The sequence below is a fragment of the Malus sylvestris genome, chromosome 6, assembly GCF_916048215.2.
Source record: "Malus sylvestris chromosome 6, drMalSylv7.2, whole genome shotgun sequence".
NCBI classification, from domain to species: Eukaryota; Viridiplantae; Streptophyta; class Magnoliopsida; order Rosales; family Rosaceae; genus Malus; species Malus sylvestris.
The window spans coordinates 33,469,403-33,493,713 of NC_062265.1; the positions used below are offsets into that span (position 1 = coordinate 33,469,403).

The 24,311-nt window shown below is 42.7% G+C and overlaps 3 protein-coding genes and 1 long non-coding RNA gene across 4 annotated transcripts; 1 reads left to right on the plus strand and 3 right to left on the minus strand.

The window, feature by feature from the left end:
- Positions 1–939: 939 nt before the first annotated feature.
- On the minus strand, positions 940–3,964 carry LOC126624953 (uncharacterized). The gene is made up of 5 exons (XM_050294007.1): positions 3,578–3,964; positions 2,618–3,478; positions 2,184–2,292; positions 1,848–1,983; positions 940–1,452 (listed from the first exon to the last, which is right to left on the minus strand). Exons 1-5 carry the CDS (start codon positions 3,673–3,675, stop codon positions 1,328–1,330), a joined length of 1,329 nt encoding a protein of 442 aa, XP_050149964.1. The 5' UTR covers positions 3,676–3,964; the 3' UTR covers positions 940–1,327.
- A 1,033-nt stretch (positions 3,965–4,997) lies between these two features.
- Positions 4,998–6,609, minus strand: LOC126624962 (uncharacterized). Its single transcript, XR_007624271.1, has 4 exons — positions 6,410–6,609; positions 6,224–6,329; positions 5,679–5,740; positions 4,998–5,054 (listed from the first exon to the last, which is right to left on the minus strand). It is a non-coding gene; the product is annotated as an uncharacterized LOC126624962 (long non-coding RNA).
- A 6,509-nt stretch (positions 6,610–13,118) lies between these two features.
- Positions 13,119–14,034, plus strand: LOC126624959 (probable thylakoidal processing peptidase 2, chloroplastic). The gene has a single exon (XM_050294018.1). The coding sequence runs from the start codon at positions 13,152–13,154 to the stop codon at positions 13,902–13,904; it is 753 nt and encodes a 250-aa protein (XP_050149975.1). The 5' UTR covers positions 13,119–13,151; the 3' UTR covers positions 13,905–14,034.
- A 5,803-nt stretch (positions 14,035–19,837) lies between these two features.
- LOC126624951 (uncharacterized) lies at positions 19,838–22,914 on the minus strand. Its single transcript, XM_050294005.1, has 2 exons — positions 21,562–22,914; positions 19,838–20,929 (listed from the first exon to the last, which is right to left on the minus strand). Exons 1-2 carry the CDS (start codon positions 22,743–22,745, stop codon positions 20,038–20,040), a joined length of 2,076 nt encoding a protein of 691 aa, XP_050149962.1. The 5' UTR covers positions 22,746–22,914; the 3' UTR covers positions 19,838–20,037.
- Between the last annotated feature and the right edge of the window lie 1,397 nt (positions 22,915–24,311).

Consider the following 24,311-nt stretch of genomic DNA (forward strand, 5'->3'; position numbering starts at 1 on the left):
ATCAATTACTGATATTTAATTTTGACCAGTCCACCGTTTAAAGAATTTGGATTATTTTAGCTAATTTTCCAAATATTGAAGTGAAGATAACAACACTAACTCAAAAACTAGTTTGGTTTCAAATGGGGAAAGAAAGATATCACCCTTTTGGATCTTGAGGATTGGGATGCCATTCATCATGTAGGTTTTTGAGTGTTCACTGTATTTGACATGGACCATCGACCAACCAATCGTGGCTTGTTCAGCAACTTCAACTACTTCATTTGCTGTTGTTTTTTATATCTTTGAACAAAAATTTAAGGATTTAAATACCGGATACTTCACAGTACTCAAGAAAGTTCTTATGGATCCTAGGGATCTCCACATCTTAATCATTCATCGTGTATCATACAGTAAAAAATCATTTGACATTTTTTTTATTTAAAATTAAACATAAATAATATCTAACGAAAACTGACCGCACAATGTACGATGAACGATTAAGATGTAAAGATGCCTGGAATCCTAACAAAGTGAATCCGAAGAGAATCATTTTCCATCTTTGTCTATCTTCCTCCACAAACAAAACATTAATTGAAACAAACAATTTGGTTCATCAACTTTGACTTTGTGGGGACTAAAACATTAATTGAAACAAACAATTTGCTTTGTGGGGACTTTGTCGATGGGGTGTGCTATCCATACATCCTATTTTACTTCTTACACGTCCTTTGATAATTTATGTCCGTTGATATTCTTCAATTCATCTAATCTGACGGTTAAAAATTAAAAAGGTGTGTGAGAAGTAAAATAAGATGTGTGGATATCATACCCCTTGTCGAATCCCTCTCTTTTTTGACATGTGCGATATTAGGGGGAGGGAATCAAACACGAGAGGTGTAGTAATGAATACTCTTAATCAGCTAAGATACAAACCTCCTTGAAATTCCTGCTCTTGAATTATAGGGGAAAAAGAAGGGTTTATTAAAATTGTGGAGAGAAAGTACACTCACGTTATTAGTTACAGAACTAGAGTAGCTACAACCATCGAAATCTCTTTCGTGTGGGATTACTCTTTCTAATTTGGCATGAAAATGGAGTGCCTAACAATGTAAGGAACAACTTGGCAACTCATTTAGGTAAAAGCTAAAGCAGTAAGTGAAAAACAAACTCTAGGAACCTAGCCTGCCTACTACATTCATCGACAATTTCACGACCTCAAGTTCTACCTACGAAACACTCAAAGCTTCCGCATATAACAAACAAACTCATCTTCCGTCGACTGCAACAATTTGAAACGGAGGAACCAGCTTTCAGGCCTTGTCCTGCCAAGCACTGAGTACAAATTCTACTTCTCTTTTTTTGTTGACAAGTTGACTAGAGAAAGAACACGCTGTACAATCTCTGTAGAGGCATTCGAATTTGCAGCTTTCAGAGCCCTCTCGGACAACTCTGCCATTTTACTCTCGTCCCCTGTAAAAAAGAAATGATGGTAAAAATACGGATATCTACTTTTTCATAACAAAATGACGTTACTCATCTTTAATCTATCATATCTAGTAAATTTTTCATTACAAGTGGTGAAATACATGCACTTCCTGGTTGATGTAGTTCTAATAACTTCATCTTCCATTACAAAACGATATACGCAAACTGTAAGGGAAAAACACTTGGTGTGAGTAAGTGTTTCAAAGTTCTGACCCTCAATAGGAACACTTCCACACGTAAGGATCTTAATTATTTCCGCAGACTAATTTTTCCATGACTCTAAATTATCTTTTGTATCAGCATGACGAATAAAAACGATACTTATCCCTGATTCCCACACTAGGAGAAACTGCTACTCTGTGGCAAGAAAATGAACATACCTAATATCTCTTCAATTGCACTCCAAAGAGTTGTTGAATCAAGTTCATCTTCTGTTATAACCCTTGTACCTGCTAAGTCCGCCATTAAAGAAGCATTTCTGAACTGATGACCTTCAGCAACATTTGGTGATGGTATCTAAAAATTCAAAAAGCAATTCTCAATTTTCCCCTTAAGCAATACAATCAACGTAATTACAGTTATTAAGAACACGATCAAAACTGATAAAAAGGAAAAAACAATGACTGTTAATTTGCTCTTATATCATGAAGGTCAGACAATCAAGCAATAAAGGTCATCCGACGCCAATGTTTTATTAGAGAACTTTAAAAAAGTACCAGAATGGAAGGCTTCCCAGTTGCCAAAATCTCATAGCAAGTCATTGCACCAGCTCTAGAAACAATAAGGTCTGCTGCTGCATATGCCAAATCCATTGAATGCAGGAACCTTCATTATACAGAGATACATCAGCTTCAATGAAAATACGTAAACATACATCACAACCAAAGGTGGAAGATAAACAAAATCCACTACCACTATTAAAGTTGAACCCTCTCGGGATAACGAGAAAGTTATTGACAGGATTCTTGAATATGAATGCCACATAAAAGTAAGCATTCTTAGCTAGAACATTATCTGAAGTTCGATACAGAACCCTTATGAAATTCTTCCCCAATCTTTCCAAATACGAATGAGTTCTAAAATTTCAGCATTTCATCGTACAGAAGTAACTTTTATTAGAAGTTCATAACCGAAAAGCAGAAGCACTTACGGCGTCAATAGCAAGTGCGGATGATTCTTAACAAGGCTCTCCATTTCATTGTGAACCTCCACTCCTGTTTGCCAAATGATAAACAAGTTATCATTCTCCAGCAGCATCTGATAATACAAATTCAGCAAAGCAATGTTAATAGCATTAGCCCCCAAAGACCCGCCAAGAACCAAAAGAACCTTAGCCTTCTCCAACTCCCCAACTCCGCCGGCCTTGGGAAAAAACCGCCCTGTTGCCGCCGCCTTAGGCACTTGCTTCTTCAAGGACAACCTCACCGGATTCCCACAAACCACACACTTAGTCCTACCACTCGGGAAACAATCAATGGTGCAATTGTAAGCTACAAACACAACATCTGCAAAAAATGACAGAACCCAATTGGCGATTCCCGGAACGCCGTTCTGTTCTTGGATCACAAGCTTGGCGCCAATCAGCTTCGCCGCCAAGCCTAAAGAGAAGGAGACATACCCGCCGGTGCCGATGACGACATGGGGGCCGAAGTCGCGCAATTTTGAGTAGCTGTGGACGACGGACCTGATCAAATTGTAGGGGAGGAGGAGGTTCCGGGGGGAGAATATTGGGCGGTGTAATTTGGTGGTGGGCACGGTGTCGAAGTCGTAGCCGGCGGAGGGTATTGCGGTGCTTTCCATGCTGTTTGGTGAACCCAAAAAGAGGATTTTGGAGGAGGGTTTTGTGAGTTGGAGCTCGTCGGCTATGGCTACGGCCGGGTATATGTGGCCTCCGGTGCCGCCTGCGGCGAAGACCACGCGGAGGTTGTCGACGGCGGCGTTTTGGGTTGCGAGAGCTTGGTCATTGGATTGCTGTAGAGACAAACAGAAGGTGATCTTCAGCTTCAAGGTCCTGCAATGGAAAAACAGAGTTGTTAGATAGAGAGAGAGAGAGAGAGAGAGAGAGAGAGAGAGAGAGAGAGAGAGAGAGAGAGAGAAGGAATTCGGTTACCTGGGTTTTGCTAAGGGGGTTGCGGGGAGTAGGAAAGTTGGGAGCTTGGGAGTGAGAGAGAGGTGGTGGAAGGCGGCAGTGGTGGCGACGGCGGCCATTAAAGGTGAGGTCTTTGGAGGTCTGGGGAATGCATTGGTGGAGAAGGAGTTGCAGAGAGGTTCAGAGTGGTGTGGGTATTGGGTCCTTTGTGACCGCCGTATTCAAAGCCATTGAGGGGGTTTATTTAACCAAATGGGGGAGTTTGAGTGCGACCGTTTGAAGTCAGAGTTGCACATCATGAGCTCGAGTAAAAACAGGCCACCGGTGACCGATGGGCCGGTGGCGACCTTTATTTGTCTTTAAGCTTGCTGATTTGAATGCACACACCACTTTCACTAGAAAAGTTGGACAAGAATCCGGTTCTCATAAAAACATGAGATTTTTAGTATAAAAGAGATATAATGCGACACACCCGACTTTGATATTCTCCAAACATCAGGCTATACACGTGTTGGCTGACACCCGAAGGTGACGAAGTCATATTAGGGTGCATGAGAAATAATAAATATTAGGGCTGGGTTCGGTTGGCAAACCGTGACAAATTCCTTGTGCTACCTACCAGCCACATATATATAATTACCGAAAATCAATTACTGCTCGCCAACCGTCTTCTTGCGGTTGCCAAAAATCGGTTTAGCCAAAATTATTGGCTGGTTCGGTTGGTAAATGGCATAACCCGTGGTTTCCACTTCTTCCTCGCTATCTCCCAGTTCCAGGGGCTCATTTTGATTTTTAGATTGGGGTGCTTGTTTGGTTGCATTGTGTGGTTCATTTTGGGTTAATCCATGTTGTGCACTAGCGGTTGATTAGCTAGACTCCATCATCCTAAACATAAGCAACGCATATACATTCAAAATCATATATATGTACCTGTATATATAGTATCAGTAACCATCGTGCTATCAATTTTTTTAACAATATTTTCTAGATTTATTATGGCATGAATCATATACATATATATATATTTTTTAAACCCTAAAACTAAGGAGTCAACAGTCAAGCATGTAAAAAATACCTAAAATATCTAAATAGAAAAAAAAATTTATATATATATATATATATTGGTAGGTATGGCATACCACCATCATACAAAATCAATTACCAAAGCTATGCCATTAATTGTTGGTTCGGTAAAATGTCAACCGATTATGAAAAAATACCAAAACTATACCATACCATTATGAGCCGACCGATATGGTTCGATCGGTAAATCGGTTTATGGTAAAATTTTCCACCCCTAATAAATATAAACAAAATATTGTAAATTTAAATATAATGAATATGCAATTAAGGAACGTGTTCAAAGCATACAACTAATCCTAGACACTAAAAAGGAAATAAGATAAAATTGAATGAACAAAGAAGTGGGTCCTGCACCGAGAGGACTCGAAGATGTCGATGCGGGAGTGTCTTGACGCCAGGATTGTACGCCTCGATTCTAAATCATGAGGAGATGTAAAACAAACATGAGTGGACCAAGTTGATATATAAGTAGTACAAACATAGTTATTCAATAATGTACTAACCCCCAAAGTTTATGAAAACTAATAGCATAATATATAATAGGTTTTCCGAAAACCATAGCATGCCATCAAACCTTTCATGAAACATATATCGTATAACGTGCTAAATAGTGGTATCATGTATCAGTATCTCACGGCCGAAGCCACCAACCTATGCCCGACCGAAGCTAATATAAGTATCTCACCCGTAGGCAGAACAGTGACCACTAGATAAGCACAAAAACATTGAATATACTCTTTCCAAACATATGTACATATATCTCAAACTATCTTCATAGTATGTAGTCATCCATCATATATACTACAAAGAGTGTAAAAACATGTTCATAAATAGTATATAGTCATCCATCATATATACTACAAAGAACATAAATTCGATAAAGTATGATATTTCAAAATATTCTCAGTAAAGCATGATAATCATAAAGTGTAAATCTAATTTACTCACAAAACGTTTCATAACACGTAACCATTAAATCATAGTTTTCATGTATGCATTTGTACTATTAAAACATGCATTTTCGAAGGGATCCACTCACAGTTACTTCGACATGAAGAGCCATGCAAACTAGCGAAGTCGGAAATGCCATAATAAATGCACCTAAGCACATAAAGGGTTCAATTAATAAAACTTTATTAAAACGATTGAATTTGGGAAAACGGATTCAGGACGTTGAATTATCCTAAGATAGGTCCTAGGTAAATTTCAGAAAAGTCAACAAAAAGTGGACACGAGAATATTCCACATAATATTCCCCTTATTTGGATTGGGTTGGTCAGCCGGTTCTGGGCCTAGACTTTGTGCTAGGTTCTGTGGCCTAAGGCCTGGTTCCATTTGGGTTGGTATTTGGGCCTAGGTCTTTAAGTTGGGCCCATAGTGGGGCCAAAGGATTTAAAGTTTGGGCTTGGAAGCCTGGCCCAAGGACAATGGGTTTTGGGTCTTGGGTTAGCACGGCCCAAGGGCCTGGTTTCAATGAAAAATGGACGTCGGAGCTTCCCCAGCTCCGGTTAACTCAATTCTCAACCAAACGTTGCAACACTATACATCAAAATGAAGCCTGGGAGACAAGGAAGAAGTTCGTACCACTTTCATGACGTATGGTGCGGAGTTGGCCGGAAAATGCTTTGAAACCCACGGGTTCTCATGCGAAGACTGGGTCTAGCCTTCCCGTGATGTTTTCACTATAAACCTTCACCAAGCACCTAAAATGAGTCCCAACTAGAGTTTGTTCAATCTACAAGGAAGGTTAGAGAGAGTCCTAAAGCTTACCAATGTCAGGAACAGCGAAACTTGACGGATTTTCCCCATTGTTTTGCACCGGCTTTCATGGGGTTACCGTCCCAATTGCAGAGGGAGAAGAGAAACGAGGGAGGAAATGAGGTATGAGGGAGAGAAGGTTGGTGTGTGGGTGTGGAGCCGTGTGTGTGCTACTCGGGAAGGAGAAAAGGAGAAGGAAAGTGAGTTGCGAGAGAGACCATCAGAGAGATGGCTCACAGGGTCCGAGAAGAAGAGAAGGAAAAAGGGTCGGAGGACAACCAAAAGGAATTGGGCCCCATGTGGCACACACTTTAAGACCCAAAAGCACAAATAAAATATCTAGCCTAATTTCCAAATAAAATTACCACAATACCCTCCTGATTCAAAATCCGTTTAAATAATCGGGACAAGTTGTTACATAATGTGAGTAGGGGACCGAAATATGGGCAAAAAAACAAAATGTCTTTAGATGAAATGCTAGGGTTTTGTTGCCTTAAAGTTTTGAAGTCATCCACACCCAAGCTTAGAGGACTGAGACGACACTTCAAAGCCAGAAAAACTTCATTCCTAATGAAAAGGTCAAGCACTTTGTGAATTAATATTTGAGAAATTATACGTACAAGCCTTGAAAAGAACGAACATGAATACACTCTTTGACAATGTGCAACGTCAACTCTGAAAAGGAATTAACAACGAACCAACTAGTGTTCATGCCAACATGAATTTTGTGTGCAACCATCAGCGAAGATATATCTATTCCAACAAAGTAGACCCAGAAGGAGTCAATGACACACCAACACAAAATTAAAATACTCGCGAAGAAAGACTCACAAAAAACCTCACCAATGGGGCACATATTGACAAAGAATAAACAAGCAACAATCTATAAGAAGATAAAGGAAGGAGGATAGAAACATGAGGAAAGGGCTTGCCACTGGCCCCAAGTTGGATCAAGTGGTTGGTGGCTACGGAGTTTGTAGATTTAGGGTTTGGTTTACATCTACCTCTCGTATGTTTTTAATATTGGGCCGAGTGCCGTTGCGACATTCCAGAGTGCATGTAAGTTTCTCTCTATGTTAAAGGTTGTTAAATTTGAACTACATAGAATGAAAGCCCTAGCATGTTTATTACATGACTCATGACATCATTCACAAAAAAAAGTAAAATATATTTAATATTGCAAGAAAAATGTTATTTACACACTTATTTTTACTTCTCACATGTCCTTATTAATTTTTTGACAATGAACCGATTGTCAAAAATGAAGAATTTGTAAATAATAATACTCTGTTATAAACGACCTATCATTTTAAATATCTCCTAAACTGTTTATACTAGACACCATCCACAAGACGTGCAAAAAGAGAAAAACATGTCGTGGTCGTCACCTTTCCACAACATTAAAAAGTGACCTTACATAATGTCATGATCATGGCTCTAACTTTCCTTTGGTGCTTCACAGCACTGATAAGGGCAAACACTTGTTGAACAATAATTGTGTTTGTGCTTGAAGTGGTAGTTTGTGCACTTCGAGTGGAGGGTTTGCACACCGAGCGATAATATCCGAGCCCGGGTGAAAACTATCCGGCGTTTAGTAAGTTCAGATACTATACACTATCGGAAGAGTACTGACCTTAATCATTGAAATGGTACCCGAGCTGACAAAGGTTATCGACACTTACATTATAAGTAAACCCTAGCCATGATACTTTACACTATCGAAATAGTACTTAACTTTCCACGATCAAAACTTCGATTAGATTAGTACTAAACTATTCGGATCATTCAATTATATCCGTTCATCGTACATCGTACGGTCAGAAATTATTGTAAATTTTTTTATTTAAAATTGAATAGAAACAGTACTTGACAAAAATTGATCGTCCAATATACGATAAACGAATATGATTTAAAGATTTTCGAAATCCACGTAAAAAAGATCCGGTAAAGATCCTCTCTCCTAAATTATTTGACATTGAGCCAGCTCTGCATCTGACATTTCAGAAAATATGGTAGAAAAGGTCAGAAAATGCGGATTCCCCAAGATGCCCCTATAAAATATTTCAAGTTTTATGTTATTTACGATATGCCAACGCCACCAACCTCCATGGATCAGTCCTATATTATTGTACGCACACACATATATGAAGGGAGCCTTAGAAGGGATTTCTATTTTTTTTTTTTAATAAAAATGAAGATTAGTTGTGAGGCTTACATCAGATGAAATTTAACAATCTGAACTATCTATTTTCAAGTTGCACATCATAGATCATTCTTGCAAAGAATTAGCCAAATTAGAAATATTTGAAACATGTAATTGAGTTCAAAAAAATCGACAATACTTTGTTCTCTAAGAAATATTAAAATTTTATTGTGATAATTAAATAGGCAAATGGTTTCGAATTGAATTGAAATTTCCCTTAAAGGCTTGTGTATATGAATATATATGTATGCATGTATGCGCCCATGCCGGAGACCATGTGACTATATATATATATATATGGCTAAGTTGTCAATTTGACTTCTGAACTATCACTTAACTTTCGATTTCCCTCATGAACTTTTTAATTGGAAAATTAAGGACTTAAACTAATTTTATTGGCCGATTTCCCCATACCGTTATTTTTCATAGATTTCATCCAAATTAACGTTAACTCTTATCATATTCACACCACGTGACTCTCCTTTATGGACAAAAGTGTCACTACGCTAGACCTTCAGACATAAAAGCTATAGAATCACATATATTTGCATAGGCTTATATTTTAGAAATCTAAGGTTTTCAATTATTTTAAAAAATGAAGCGATCGAACTACCCCTACATGTTGTGCACATGCTTCTATTTAACAAAATTTTGGATGGAATGAATGAAAAATTAACAGCATAAGGCAAATCGGCCAAAAAAATAGTTTAAGTCCTTAATTTTCCAATTAAAACGTTCAGGGGGAAATCGAAAGTTGAGTGATAGTTTGGGGGACAAATCGTCAATTTACTCTATATGTCTACATGTTCTGCATACAAATTCATAAATGAAGCCCCAAAGTGATCATCTTCTTTGCCAATTGCTAGGAGAGGGACTTACATACATTCCAAGCCATTCATACTGAATCACTCGTACACGTCTGTAGACATCGAAATTTCGGTAAATAAATGTTGACCGATAAATCAAAGTGTCAACGCTCATGTATTACATAAATTTTACACGTAGCGTGTGACTCAACGAAAATTGAAATGAGTTGGAAAAGTCATCAAATAGGACACGTGTCAACACCTGGCAGAAACGACTTATTTCATTTGGAATATTATATTCAAAATTAGGCCTTGGGAAATTCTATAAATACAAGCCCAATTTCATTCATTTGGGGACCAATTCATATTACACCTTGAAGCTCTGAAGCTCTGAAACTCCGAAGCTCTCAAGCATCCAAGTTCCCGAAGAATCAAGAAAGCCTTTTTCGTTCTTCGTTCATCGTTCTTCCAAGATCAAGCCCCGACGGCCCTTGGATCAACAATCACCAACTCAAGATCAAGCCCCGACGGCCCTTGAAGAAAGTGTTCATCATTCATCACCCGTTCATCCTAAGATCAAGCCCCAACGGCCCTTTGGATCAACAATAGCAACAAATCCACACATCCAACTGTTCTTCAAGATTAAGCCCAAAAGCCCTTGAAGATCCGTTCATCCATCAACCTTCAAGATCAAGCCCAAAAGCCCTTGAAGAAACGCTCATCCTCAAGATCAAGCCCCAACGGCTCCTTGAAGACCCGCTCAAAATCCACCTTCAAAGATCAAGCCCACGACCCTTGAAGAACGTTCATCCTTAGATCAAGCCCAACGGCCCTTTGGATCAATCACACATCCACAAATCAACACCTTACGGAGATCGAATCAGAGGACAAATTAGAGAGAGATTGTAACCCAAAATCATCAAATACAAATATTTGTTTGTGCGCGTTCGTTCTTGTCTCTTTCGTTTCAGGAATTTTCCGTGTTCACAAATTGGCACGCCCAGTGGGACAATCTCTACCTCTCATCTCTTTCTCCGTTCAAGAAATTCGAGCACACTTCCAAAATTAATGGCTTCAAGGAAGGCTCAAACTGTTCCCGCAACTGGCGCAAAGAACAAGAGCGCCCTCGTCGCAAGAGGTGTCACTTTAGGCATCACGACTCGAAGCATGGCAAGAGCTACTTCTGCCGCCTCTTCCACCTCTGCATCAACTCTGTCAAGGGAACAAAAGCACCCAAGGCATGAGCCTTTGATCACCTTAGCCTCACTAAGGGCACCAAGGGGGGAAAGCCCAAGGAAATACTCCGAATCCATGCTCTCCGATGCCGATTCAAGCGACAGTTCAGCCATGCAAGTCATGACCATTGGAGCAACTTCAATCGATGAGCAGCTGGCTCAAATGAATGAAGCAATCGCAAGGCTAACCCGAACTGTGGAAGAAAAAGACTTGCAAATTGCAGCACTAGTCAACCGACTGGAGGCGCAGGACGGCGATAAACCCGACCCAGATGATGATCCACTAAAGGGAGGAGCTGGCGGAGACGAAGAACCCCCGGTGAAGAAAATCGATGGGAAGCCGGAGCCAGACCAAGCAGCGGCACTCATGGGATCTCTTTCTATCCAGCAGCTGCAGGAGATGATCACCAACACCATCAAGGCACAGTATGAAGGGAGCTCACATACCTCCTTGTTCTACTCGAAGCCCTATTCCAAGAAGATTGATGCCCTAAGGATGCCAAAGGGTTATCAACCACCAAAGTTCATGCAGTTTGATGGAAAAGGAAACCCAAAGCAGCACGTTGCACATTTCGTCGAAACTTGCAACAACGCGGGGACGGAGGGAGACTACCTTGCCAAGCAGTTTGTGCGCTCGCTGAAAGGAAATGCCTTTGAGTGGTACACGGACCTAGAGCCTGAGTCCATCAACAGCTGGGAGCAATTAGAGCGGGAATTCCTCAACCGTTTCTACAGCACCCGCCGCACTGTGAGCATGCTAGAGCTAACGAGCACAAAGCAGTGGAAGGACGAGCTAGTCATTGACTACATCAACAGGTGGCGCACTCTAAGCCTCGACTGTAAAGACAGGCTCTCGGAAACCTCTTCAATCGAGATGTGCATCCAAGGCATGCAATGGGGTTTGCAATACATCCTTCAAGGCATTAAACCACGGACCTTTGAGGAATTGGCCACTCGCGCCCATGATATGGAGTTGAGCATCGCCCATCATGGGAAGAAGGAACCGATCGCCAACTACAAAAACGACAAAGCTCTTGAGACAAAGGTGGAAAAGGCTGCATGGAAACCCACCAAGGAAGCGATGATTGTCAACACATCTCCCGTCAAAATATCCACACGAGGCAAGGCGATTCAAACCGAAGCTTTTCGTGATCAAGAGATGCGTAGACGCACTTTGAAGGAGCTTGAAGAGAAAACTTATCCATTCCCTGACTCTGATGTGGTTGCCATGTTAGAAGACTTGTTGGACAAGAAGGTGATCAGTTTGCCTGAGTGCAGACGGCCGGAAGAGATGAATCGTACCGATAGTCCAAGATACTGTAAATTCCACCGCTTCATCAGTCATCCGACAGAAAAATGTTTCGTGCTGAAAGATCTCATCATGAAGCTGGCTCAGAAAGGAATCATCGAGCTAGATCTTGACGAAGTGGCGAAGTCAAACTATACCACCTTCACTTCTGGCTCTTCCGACTCAAAGTTTTCACCTCAACCGCTGGGGGCATCGTCCAAGACAAGAAAAATTGAAGGATGGACTCAAGTCACTCCTAAGAAATTGCACAAGAAGCATACGTCTCCTCCACAAGTCCGCCAATCGGAAAGGGGGCAAAGCAGCTATTGTCAACCTTCAAAGCAATGTGAACGTGTTGAAGATGATGAAATTTCGACATATAGATCGTCCATCCCCATCACGATGCGTGATTTCTTACCCGAAGACTTCTTCAATCACTCCTTGCCTGCATGAGTCAAAACTGCAAACGGCACAAAAAAAGAAAATACCAAAAAAAAAAAAATATGTATGTATTTGAACTACGTTACGACTTGATCTCTTTCTTAGGAAGGGTACGTAGGCAGCTTGAGCATTCAATTTCAAGTTCAGTCACATCAAAATAAAAATAAAAATAAATATATATATATATATAAATGCTTTATTAAGAAGGAAAATTTTATTACCAAAAAAAAAAAGAAAAGAGAAAAGGAATACACACGTTATTCTTTGTTTACAATAAATAAATAAATAAGTAAATACATATGTTATTATGTATTCACAAAAAAAAAAAAAAAAAAAAAAAAAAAAAAAAAAAAAAAAGAGGAAATAATTATATATATATATATATGTCTCTATCCAGCCAGCCCATCAGAAGGAGGTCGTCCAAACCCAATGGCAGTGACCAGGCCCAAGCCTATTGTCCAAATCAGGCCCCGGCCCATCTTCCGAAAGTCCTAAATCCTTCATCCTTCCACTTCATTCCGTGACCTGCATCTTAACTTCATCCCCTTCGTCTCTGCCGCTGACGTTGACAAGTTTCTCCGGTGCGGCGAATCGCCGAAAACTAGCAGCTACAAATCCGCTAGCAGCATCCGCGAGCTCAATCTCATCTCCACCGATGCGGTCTTCGACCCATGGCGATTCCAAATCCACCTGCTTGTGACTCGCGAGCTTCACTCGCTCCCTTTCTCACTCTCTCTCTCTCCTGCAGCCCTACCTCACCAACTTAATCAAAGTCGTACTTATGGCTATCCGCGTAACCCTCAGCTTCTCCGGCTATATGGCCCAAAACCTAGCATCCTCAGCAAGCCTCCTCGCGGGGAACTGTCGAGGATTTCAGGAATGCTGGGTTCGGTCTTGGGTATTCGGATCCAACCAGAAGCCTGATCTCGACCCCGCCGTCCCCGTCCGCAATTACCAGACCCAATTTTCCCGCTCGAAGCATTCGACGGCTGCCGTTAAGCCCTTGCCGTCATTATACACCGCTCTCACCGAGGAGATTCTGGGCGAGAGCTGCAAGAGCCCGATCGTGATGGGCTTGATCTCGCTTCTGAAGTCAACGGCTATCGCCATCGGCGTCTCTTCGGCTCTGGCCTGTTTGGGGATTTCGCCGTTTAAATCCGGTTCGGTCATGCTTTTTTTTATATTTTTTTTACAGGTCTCAAAGTGGTTGCTCTGCAACGAGTCTGTCCCGGTGTCGATAATGAAGGAAGTGGATAAAGGTGGAGCGTTGTGTGTCGATGACATTGCAGAAGCCTCGCAGCTCTCCAAGAAAGACATTGGGAGGACCGGTTTTTTGTCGCGGTTGTTGAATTATTGCTCGGAAGACACTAAGGCTGTGTTCACTGCTGTTACAGTCAGTGTATTGTTTAAGTCTTTCTTGGCTAAGCCCCGATCAATTCCCTCAACTTCAATGTACCCTACTCTCGATGTCGGCGATCGGAGATTGGCGAGATCGCTTCGCGAATTGCGCAGCTCTACTTGGGGCAGTACATAAGGACCAGCGAGGCAAGCTACCTCTCCGAGGCGTACATATTCTACGAGGCGATTCTCAGCAGAGAGTACTTCAAGGAGGGCATGTTTCAGGACCTGAGCTTGGCCAACAAGCAGCTCCGGTTTGTTTCGAGGTTTTTTTTTTTTAATGGTGTGCTTGCTCTTGAATCGACGAGAGATGGTGCAGCAGCTGCTCAATCAGCTCAGAGTCTTGGTTGATGAAGTGCAAGAGGACCTTCCAGGAAACTGATTTTAAAGAATGGAAGCTGGTGATTCAGGAAATAGTTAGATTTTTGAAAGCTGACACAGCTTTTATGAATATCAGGCCTTTGAGATACAGTATTGTTCTAGACTGTCATCCTGTTCCTCTCGTCAGTCAAGCGGAAGCCTATTCACTATTTTCCTCACAGCTCCAGTGCAGGCTTTCTGTTTACTGCTTGGTATTTCACGCTCTTTGACATTGACAACGGTTCGTGGAGCATTTTCCGGGTCGATTTCCATTTTCCCAAGGATCTGGAATCCTCTTCTGGGTTCCCAATCACTCCCACTCGAGTCACTCCATCGGGGCTCCACTACTTTCCTCCTTCCTCCTCAGTCGGACAGCCGTGCCTTCGACTTGCAGCTCACCACACGCCACGGGACGGCCCAATGCCATCATCGATTCCACTCCCGTAGCAGCGCTTCGCCAAACTCCTGCCCACCTTCTTCTTCTCCGCCGTGAGAACAACAGCCGCAGCAGCTCAACGCCTTGCGGCAACCTTCTTCCGCCTCTGCAATTGCACCGACGACCCATGTCGAGATGCTCGAGAGCCTGCCCTCATCCTTATCCTCCTCATCTCAGATCCGAGACCAATGCTCGCAACCTGTTCAATCAAATGCCTCACAATGATTTGGTCACTTGGACTGCCTTGATTTCTGGCTATTCTCAACACGATCGACCTCAGGATGCCCTTGTTTTGTTTCCTGAGATGCTCCGCCAGGGGCTGGAACCCAACCAGTTCACCTTGTCTAGCTTGTTGAAAGCTTCTGGCGCTGTCTCTGATAACAACCATGGCATGCAGCTTCACACTTATTGCTTTAAGTACGGTCTTGATTCCAAATGTCTATGTGGGCACTGCTCTTGTGGACATGTATGCTAGGCGTGGTCATATGGATGAATCCCAGTTGGTATTTGACGCCTTGGACATCAAGAATGAGGTGTCCTGGAATGCTTTGATTGCTGGGCATGCTAGGAAAGCTCAAGGAGAGCATGCACTCAAGTTGTTCTGGAAGAAGCAGGGAGCGGCGCCGTACCGGATCTTTAATTTGGGGAACACATCACACCGTCTGAATCTCCACTTCTCTTCCTCAGCTGCCCAGCAATGGAAGCAGCAACCCATCTTCTTCTCCCTAGCTGATCATCCTCCCCCAACAGCACCGTGTCGAGAGTAGCAGCAGGCGGAGCGAGAGAGACGCCAACGGCAAGGATCTCGACCTCGAGAGAGACGGCTCTCGTGGCATCAGCGACGAAGAGGATGGCAAGACGTGCAGGAAGAAGCTCAGGCTCTCCAAGGATCAATCTCCGCTGTCTCTGCGACATCCAGCCCAACCCCTCTTCACCATTAGAGCTCCACATTCGAGATGCTGGAAGGTGGTGCCAACTCTGTCGCCGCGTCGTCTGAATCTCCACCAAACCCCACCTGCTGCACATGGTGCGCACACCCGGAGCAAGTTGGGCTGCGCTCTCGGCATCGACTCCTTCCACCGCAGCGCCTGGCCTCCCTCGAACTTCAAAACGATCGCCGTCAAACGACTAGCCGGTCGTAAAGCTCGAAGCACCATCTTCTCCGTCCGCCTTCGTCCTTGCTCCGCTCCCTGCAAATTCCCCAGCCCATCATCGAAATTTATACAAAAAAAATAATAATAGAAAATGGGATAGTGGATAAAAGATGGGGAACAGCCCCATGGCAGATCAAAAGTTTCTGGTAATGCATGGGCACCATGTGCAAAAAGAAAAAAAAAAAAAAAATGATGATGGAACTTGGTGCATCCAGCACCAAAAGAAAAAGATAATTAAAGGCAAAATATATATAAAAAAAAAGGGATCTTTGGTGCGTCTGGCCAAAAGAAAAAGAGAAAAAAAAAAAAACAAAAGAGTATATGTACATAATATATATAAAATAAAAAATAATAAAATTTAAAAATAAAAAATAATAAAATTAAAAAAAAAAAATTGCATTGAGAGAAATAAAGTTCATTTTATTTATTTTTCTGGGAATTTTTACATAAAATTGCATTCTACATACCAAAAAAAAAAAAAAAAAAAAAAAATTTGTGCAAACAAACGGAAGGGAGTCTTTATTGCTCAGGTGGTGTCTCAGTACTCGGCGGAACTCCAGGAAGAAGAGGAGCCAAAGGTTGATCATTCGGAGCTTCATTACGCGGTACAGCCCTAGAAGACGAAGGCAAATGTTGTTGGAACAAACCCACAAACCTCCGATGATCAAGTAAAATCTGACCATCAGATTCCTGCATCTGGTCAATTTTCCTCTTCATGTTTGTGGCATAGTTGTGTGCGAGCTTGTGCAACTGTTTATTCTCATGCTTGAGCCCTCTGATCTCCTATTTGAGACTCATCACTTCAGCCGCCAACGATTCAACTTGACGGGTTCGAGCAAATAGGCGTTGGGCCATGTTGGACACAGAACCCGCACACTGCACACTAAGAGCCAGGGACTCCTTAACAGCCAACTCATCAGACCGCCTGGAAAGTAGTCTGTTATCTTTGGGAGTGACAAGGTTCCGGGCCACCACCGCAGCGGTCATATCATTCTTCATCACCGAATCCCCAATAGTAAGAGGACCAGTAGGGGATATGAAGGATGGGCGCCATATGTTATCTGGAGAAGACGGGACTACCTCTTCACCAAGGTTCAAATCAAAACGACGGTCGGATGGTCCAGACATTTTCAAAGTGTTGAAGGAAGAAGAGATCGGACAAATCAAGATCTTAGAAGTACAAGAGGGGGAGTTTTCACAAGCGAAAATTCAAGTGTGCTTTGAAACGAACTGCATGCCTCTATAAAAAATCAGCACTCGACGGAATTTCAGAGATCGAAGAGGCGAGCTCAGAATTCGAAGAGGCCATTCAAAAATCGAAGAGGCAAGCTCAGAAATCGGAGAAGCATCTTGCTTTTCCAGACGCGTCGGCACCCGTCACACGCAAACTCAGCTTTGCAGAAATCACGGGTAATTTGTCGAAGCGCCAATCCCAGATATCGAAGAGGCGCCAGTCTTTTTCAGCCGCGTCATCACCTGTCATATGCACACTCAACTTTGTGCAAATCACGGGCAATTTGTCGAAGATTTTCGGTGAAGGAGAAAGCACGTGAAGTTTACTGTTCAATCACGCGTTAGTTGCCGACACGAGTGAAAGAATAGTACCTCTACAGGTATTAAGGGACCTCCTATAACTGTCCACCTTCGCCTTCCATAGCAAGGCAGACATACAGAGCCTTTCTTCATCTCCAAAAATGCCTTCCCAACGAAGCCTCTCGAGTCACTCGGTGTTTCTTATTCCTTGGGGTACCTCTGTAAGCCAATGACTCCAAAGCAAAAGTATCTCATATCACCAGGGTAGAAAGCAAGAGTATCTCATATCATGCGTTCTCCCTGTCATTTCCTTTGTCCTTGCTCCTACCTACAAAGACAAGGATAAAGAAAACAATATGCTGGAACTTCCACTCAAACTCGGGTGAGGAACCGACTGCTTGGAACCCTTCCCTGATTGCCTACCTAGCACTGCTCTCGAGTACTTGTCTCCCACTGCTGCTGTACTTCCAAAGAAGCTGCCACATCTGCCTGGAGAACAGATAAGGCAAGTGAAAATGATACCTTGTAGCATGTGGAGACAAGGTGCAGAAGGAACAAGCAGAGGAGAATGCGGTCGGCACGGTCAACTCAGCAGAAGGAGTCCGAACTGAGGAACTCGAGAAGCTGCCACATCTGCCTGAAGAAACAAGCAGAGAAGAATGCAGCATGCACAGTCAACTCAGCAGAAAGAGTCTGAGATGAAGAACTCGAGAAGATGTCGCATCTGCCTGAGGACGGTGAACTTGTTTTGACCCTCAAATTCTTGGGTCGACTTACTAGGCGTTGCGGGCTGCACGTGCCGATTCACCACCCTTGAATCAAATCCTTAAAGATTAAGTCACCAACTGGAAGAAGAGCCCATCAATCTTGAAGATCATACCGTTGACCAAACTGCTCAGGTGTGAATTAGAAAGATTGAACAGAGCAACAAGTTGTCACCTTCACCTCGTGCCTGCTTGTCATGTGTTCGAGTCAACCTTCAAGAATCAAGCCTCGACGGCCCTGGAAGAAATCACAAGTCTGATTCAAGATCAAGTGTCTACCACCCTTGAATCAAAACCTAGTTCAAGAATAAGCTGTGGAAAATCAACAATTGGAGGAATCCAAAAAATCCTCCAACCCAGTTCAAGATCAAAGTTGTGGAAAGTCAACAAGCGCAACAAAATACGTGCCGATTCATCCACTACCAAAGCCAAAAATCATCTACCACATGAAGCTCCTTGTGGCCCAATTTCAACCTTCAAGATCAAGTCTCGACGGCCCTTGAAGAAATTTCAAACAAAAGTTCAAGAACAAGCCTCAACGGCCCTTGAAGAAATCTCAAGTCCAATTCAAGATCAAGCCTCGACGGCCCTTGAAGAAATCTCCAGCCCAATTCAAGATCAAGCCTCAATGGCCCTTGGATCGACATCTACAGTAAGAGACTTCAAAACGCATCTCCTACACGTGACAATCACATGTATACGACGCGCCTTGAAGTTGGGGCATTTGTAGACATCGAAATTTCGGTAAATAAATGTTGACCGATAAATCAAAGTGTCAACGCTCATGTATTACATAAATTTTACACGTAGCGTGTGACTCAACGAAAATTGAAATGAGTTGGAAAAGTCATCAAATAGGACACGTGTCAACACCTGGCAGAAACGACTTATTTCATTTGGAATATTATATTCAAAATTAGGCCTTGGGAAATTCTATAAATACAAGCCCAATTTCATTCATTTGGGGACCAATTCATATTACACCTTGAAGCTCTGAAGCTCTGAAACTCCGAAGCTCTCAAGCATCCAAGTTCCCGAAGAATCAAGAAAGCCTTTTTCGTTCTTCGTTCATCGTTCTTCCAAGATCAAGCCCCGACGGCCCTTGGATCAACAATCACCAACTCAAGATCAAGCCCCGACGGCCCTTGAAGAAAGTGTTCATCATTCATCACCCGTTCATCCTAAGATCAAGCCCCAACGGCCCTTTGGATCAACAACAGCAACAAATCCACACATCCAACTGTTCTTCAAGATTAAGCCCAAAAGCCCTTGAAGATCCGTTCATCCATCAACCTTCAAGATCAAGCCCAAAAGCCCTTGAAGAAACGCTCATCCTCAAGATCAAGCCCCAACGGCTCCTTGAAGACCCGCTCAAAATCCACCTTCAAAGATCAAGCCCACGACCCTTGAAGAACGTTCATCCTTAGATCAAGCCCAACGGCCCTTTGGATCAATCACACATCCACAAATCAACACCTTACGGAGATCGAATCAGAGGACAAATTAGAGAGAGATTGTAACCCAAAATCATCAAATACAAATATTTGTTTGTGCGCGTTCGTTCTTGTCTCTTTCGTTTCAGGAATTTTCCGTGTTCACAACGTCACTTGAGAAAAGTAAAACACATGATAGTGTACCATTCCCGTGCGACACTACTACAGTGGCATTCCATGGGTGTATGTAAGTCCTTCTTCAGTTGCCATGCTAACCCAGTTGTTATGTACATTGTAGACTTGAGACACCACAAATGTATCCGAGAGGTGTATGTAAGTCCGTCCCATTTGACGAGAATACCTAGTGGATCAGTAGAGAGAAGCAAGTATTCACTGACATGAATCTCAGCATTCATACAACATAAGGCAGCAGTTCTAATATATAGCCCATAAAAATATGACAGAATAAGAAAATCTATTCCCCTTATTATATCAAATTCTATGCATAGGAGCAACGTCTATAATAATATAACCATCAATTAAAGAAAGGAGCAAATCAATGACATTAAGGTAATTCTAGCCTAATGAATTATGGTTGTGTGGTCTGATCTGCTGAATATGCCGGTAGCTGGTGTTTCGATTCCTCTGACAGTGCCACTGCTGCGGCAGCTGCTGCAGGAGTCATAGACTGGTATTGAGGAGGCAACGGGGCGGCCTGATGCTGTGTGTAGAACACTTGTTCATGTTGAGGATTTGCGTATTCGTAAGAGTAATTAGCAGTTGCAGACGGAGGCATGGCAATGGACTGAGAAGGATGGTGATGCATTTGAGAGAACCCCATGTATTGCTGCTGGTATTGGTTAGAAGGCATTTGGACTAATGTTGGAGTTTGTGGCACAGCCGTTTTGTAAACACTTGCAGACACTTCAGGTGAAGCCGTCATTGTGGGATAAACGGGTGGGATATTACTGTCCTTGTAAACGGCAGAACCAGGATTTGGGGATGTAAAGCGGCTTGAGGCAACCACGCTCGTGTCAACCATGTTAGGTTGCATAGGGATATTGAAGGACTGTTGTGACTGTGCAACAGGCATCAAATAGACTGGATACTGCTGGTGATCCATTTGGTGATGAGGCTGTTGCTGTGACGGCGGCGCATACATTGTGTAGTAAGATTGCATTGGCACTTGGCCTGCGGCGGGATGGTGCATGTAATGTGTGCTGGCATGGACAAATTGTTGTTGTTGCTGCTGCTGCTGTTGTTGCAGTTGCTGCTGCTGCTGCTGTTGATCTGATTGTGGAGGGATAGCGTACCTGGAATCCTGGACTTGCTGAACTTGATTTTGAGATCCCGGATCGGAAGCATCGCCGGGTGTATTAGGGCTAGCAGGACCTCTGATGTTGTCCCTGTTTGCAGCTTGAATCTGCTCTTGGTAGTACATTGGTTTGGAGAGAGAGTTGGCAGATGTAATGCTACTATCACTGGACAATTTGGACAAACATTATAACCCATTTTTATCCAACTATTATCTCCAAACTCTAATAACAAAAATTGGAAAAATGCAAGCGACTTGTAGCTCAGTTATGAAAAGCATTAGCCCCTACACTCAATTCTCTAGTCGATTCCCCCTCCCAATATCGCTTGTGTAAAATAAAATTAGAAAATTGGTTCGTTACTAAAATTTGAGGGCGAGCCTTGGCACAACATAAATATTGCTCTATTGTGACCCAAAGGTTCAAGTCGTGGAAATAGCTTTTTTGCAAAACAAGGGTAAGGTAAGGCTGCGTACGATAGACGTTTCCGTCACCTAAAAGAAAGTCGACCCCACTTAATGGGATAATGCTTAGTTGTTGTTGTTGGTCGGATCCTAAAATTTCTCAGTATTACCGTAAAATCACTCATCAAGCTTTACATCTAAATGTTGAGAGGCACATGGTCACACTCATGGCAATTACTAAGAAACTATCATCTTTTTATTTTATTTTTTAAAAACAATATTGTAAACTACTCTAATATATCGGAGAATTCAAACTTAGCTGCAAAAAGAGCGGGCACACTGACCTAACCCACATTTGCAAAAATTATATCTGATACAAACAGTGAAAGCACATACCTTGTAACTGAGTCCGGTGAAGGTAAACTATAACCTCCGCCGCCGCCACCAGCCTTATTAACTTGCAAGGGCTGCAATGGCAATGGCAGGGGAGGCTTACGAAATCCGACCGGCATACTCTGATCCGATGATCTTTCATCATCTAGCCTGTTCACATTTTCTCCAGAAACACCTGAAGCATTCATCACCTGACCCCCAGATGGTGGCAAAGCACCCGAATTCACCACCATTGGCGGCGGAGCAGCAACAACAGCAGCATAACTAGCACTTATCTGAGCAAACTGCTCCTCAATCCCAACACCCCTGTTACCACCCTGCATCAATCTTGCCCCATTTTCGTCCATTCGAACCCGAATCGGAGGCAAATTCGACAAGCAAGGCGACGAAGTAGACGACCCGCATGACGAAGTACTGTTCTCGACAAATGGGGACTCTTGATTGATCGAATGAACATCATGGACAACCACATTATCAACATTTTTCATCACAACGTTGTTTCCCTGTTTGTTGTTGTCTCCGAAGAAGTCGCCTTGCGCCTCTAAATCATTGCAAGATTTCTCACTCCTCGTCAGCAAGCAATCCATGGTGGCAGAATCCGACAGGTTCCTCGGAAGACCCGACCCGTTCAGCGCGTCGACGAACCAAGACTCGGACTTTGCGTCGTCGAGCAGAACACCCATCGACGCGGTGGTTTCGGGTTTCACGAAGAAGAGGAACAGTCGGAGGCGGGAGGGTTTGTGGGGGGAGGCGGAGGCGGTGCGGTCGTATTCTTCGACCATGTTGTCGAGATCTTCATCGGTGGTGACGGAGATGAGGGAGTGGAGGTCTTCGTTGGGGAGCTGGTACTTGAGGGAGAAGGGGCGGCCGTTGAGGAGCGTTCGGGAGAGGCGGGAGCAGAGGTCGGAGAGAGTGGAGTGGCGCTCGGCGACAATAATGCGGGTTTCGCCACCGACGTAGCAGAGGGACTTGTCATGGGGGCGGGGGATGATGTGGCCGCCGTAGCTGCACATGAGGCGGAGCTTGGCGCCGGGGACTTGAGGGAGAGGGTCGTCCCAGGTGTCGGCATTGCGGGAGCGAGGGGAGGAGTCCACGGAGTCGGGGTAATTGAGTTGCATGCTAGTGGCTGCCGTAGTTGCGGTGGTGGTGACTGTGGTGGGGAGAGGCGGTAGTGGCAGTGGATCCATTTGGTTGTGGCTGCGCGAAATGAAAGTTTGGGGCTTTCTGTTTGTGCTTTTTGAAAGTCGGTGTCTCTTATTCTGCTTTTGACTTGATTGACATTGAACAGGTAAAGAGAGTCTTTGTGCTTCTTGAGGTATGTTATGTGTTGTCTATTTCACTTTCAGAGTTTCTTTAAGTTAGGGTATAATACTATTATATAAGAGGAGAGAGACTTGAACTCGAGTGCTAACACATTATTTTGACAAATTAACATGAAAGATTGATTTATAGGAAAGAGCTTTGGATTCTGAGTGCGAGCCTCAACATATTATTCCGAGTCTTTCAATTTACTCTTAAGAGAGATTTGAATCGATATAAGGACTTTGACAGACACACTATCTTTATAAACCAACCTACACTATTAAATTTATAAAAAACAATTAAACTCGAATGTAAAAGAATGGTCACACTATTCTCACAACCTGGTCTAAGTCATGTCTCTTGATCACCTTTGAGTATGAATTCAATGAAATGCTTGATTTGACCCCTGCCTTGGGCTGATTACATGATTTGTCCCCTATGTTTTGCTTCTAACAAAAGAGATTTCAAAGACAAAAGGGAGAACCTTTAATTATACACCACTCATGGGATTAAACCAAGTAAATGGGTTTTATCTCTGCAAATACAATTATACAGGTAATTAGTAAATTTGGTAGATGCAACACAAAAGTTTATCAAAGTTTAAGCAAGCAAATGAAGGTCCAGTTTGGTCAAACTCAAATTAAATCTGAAGAAAAAACAAAAAGAAAATGAAATATATTGCTCCTATGCACGCGTGGAAGAGTCGAGGTCCTCTCTGGAATTTACGTTCGGCTGAGTCCAAGGATTTGGAGATTCTTGCTGTTGAAGAGAGAGAACGAGAGATCAAGATTTTTGATTGTGCAAGGTAGATCAGTAAAATGAGCTAATGAATACCGTAGGATTTAAAATGAGTGTTCCAAATCTCAGAGTTCGTTAGCTCCGGATACAACAAAGATTATCTCAAGGGATGTGATATCCATACACCTCTTTTTACTTCTCACACACTCTTCTAATTTTCAGTAGTCGGATAAGATAAATCGAAAAATATCAAATGACAAAAATTAATAAGGGATGTGTAAAACTAAAAAATAAAAACGAATGTATGGATAGCACACTCCTATCTCAATTGTGCGTGGAGAGAGTTGAAATTTTGACGCGTAGCCCATTCACTGAAGCACATGAACTTTACAGAGAAACGGACCAATCACATGCACATTACGTAGGAACTTGTGCATGATTTATTCTAAGTTTATAAACCCTGGTGGTGGTGGGATTGGATTTGGATCTATATTTGATTTGATGAAATCAAAACCCTTTAATTTCGCTTTAAAATGATCCTTTTGCTTCTCCTTCAGATACGAGAAGGGCTGTATCGCAATATCAGAACACGAGAGAGCAAATACGGGAGAACAATGTGGTGTGGAGTGTGGACAATATTAAATCTCAATGTGTGTGTATATATATATATGAATTACATATACATATACTTATACTTATCATAGGAGAGAATC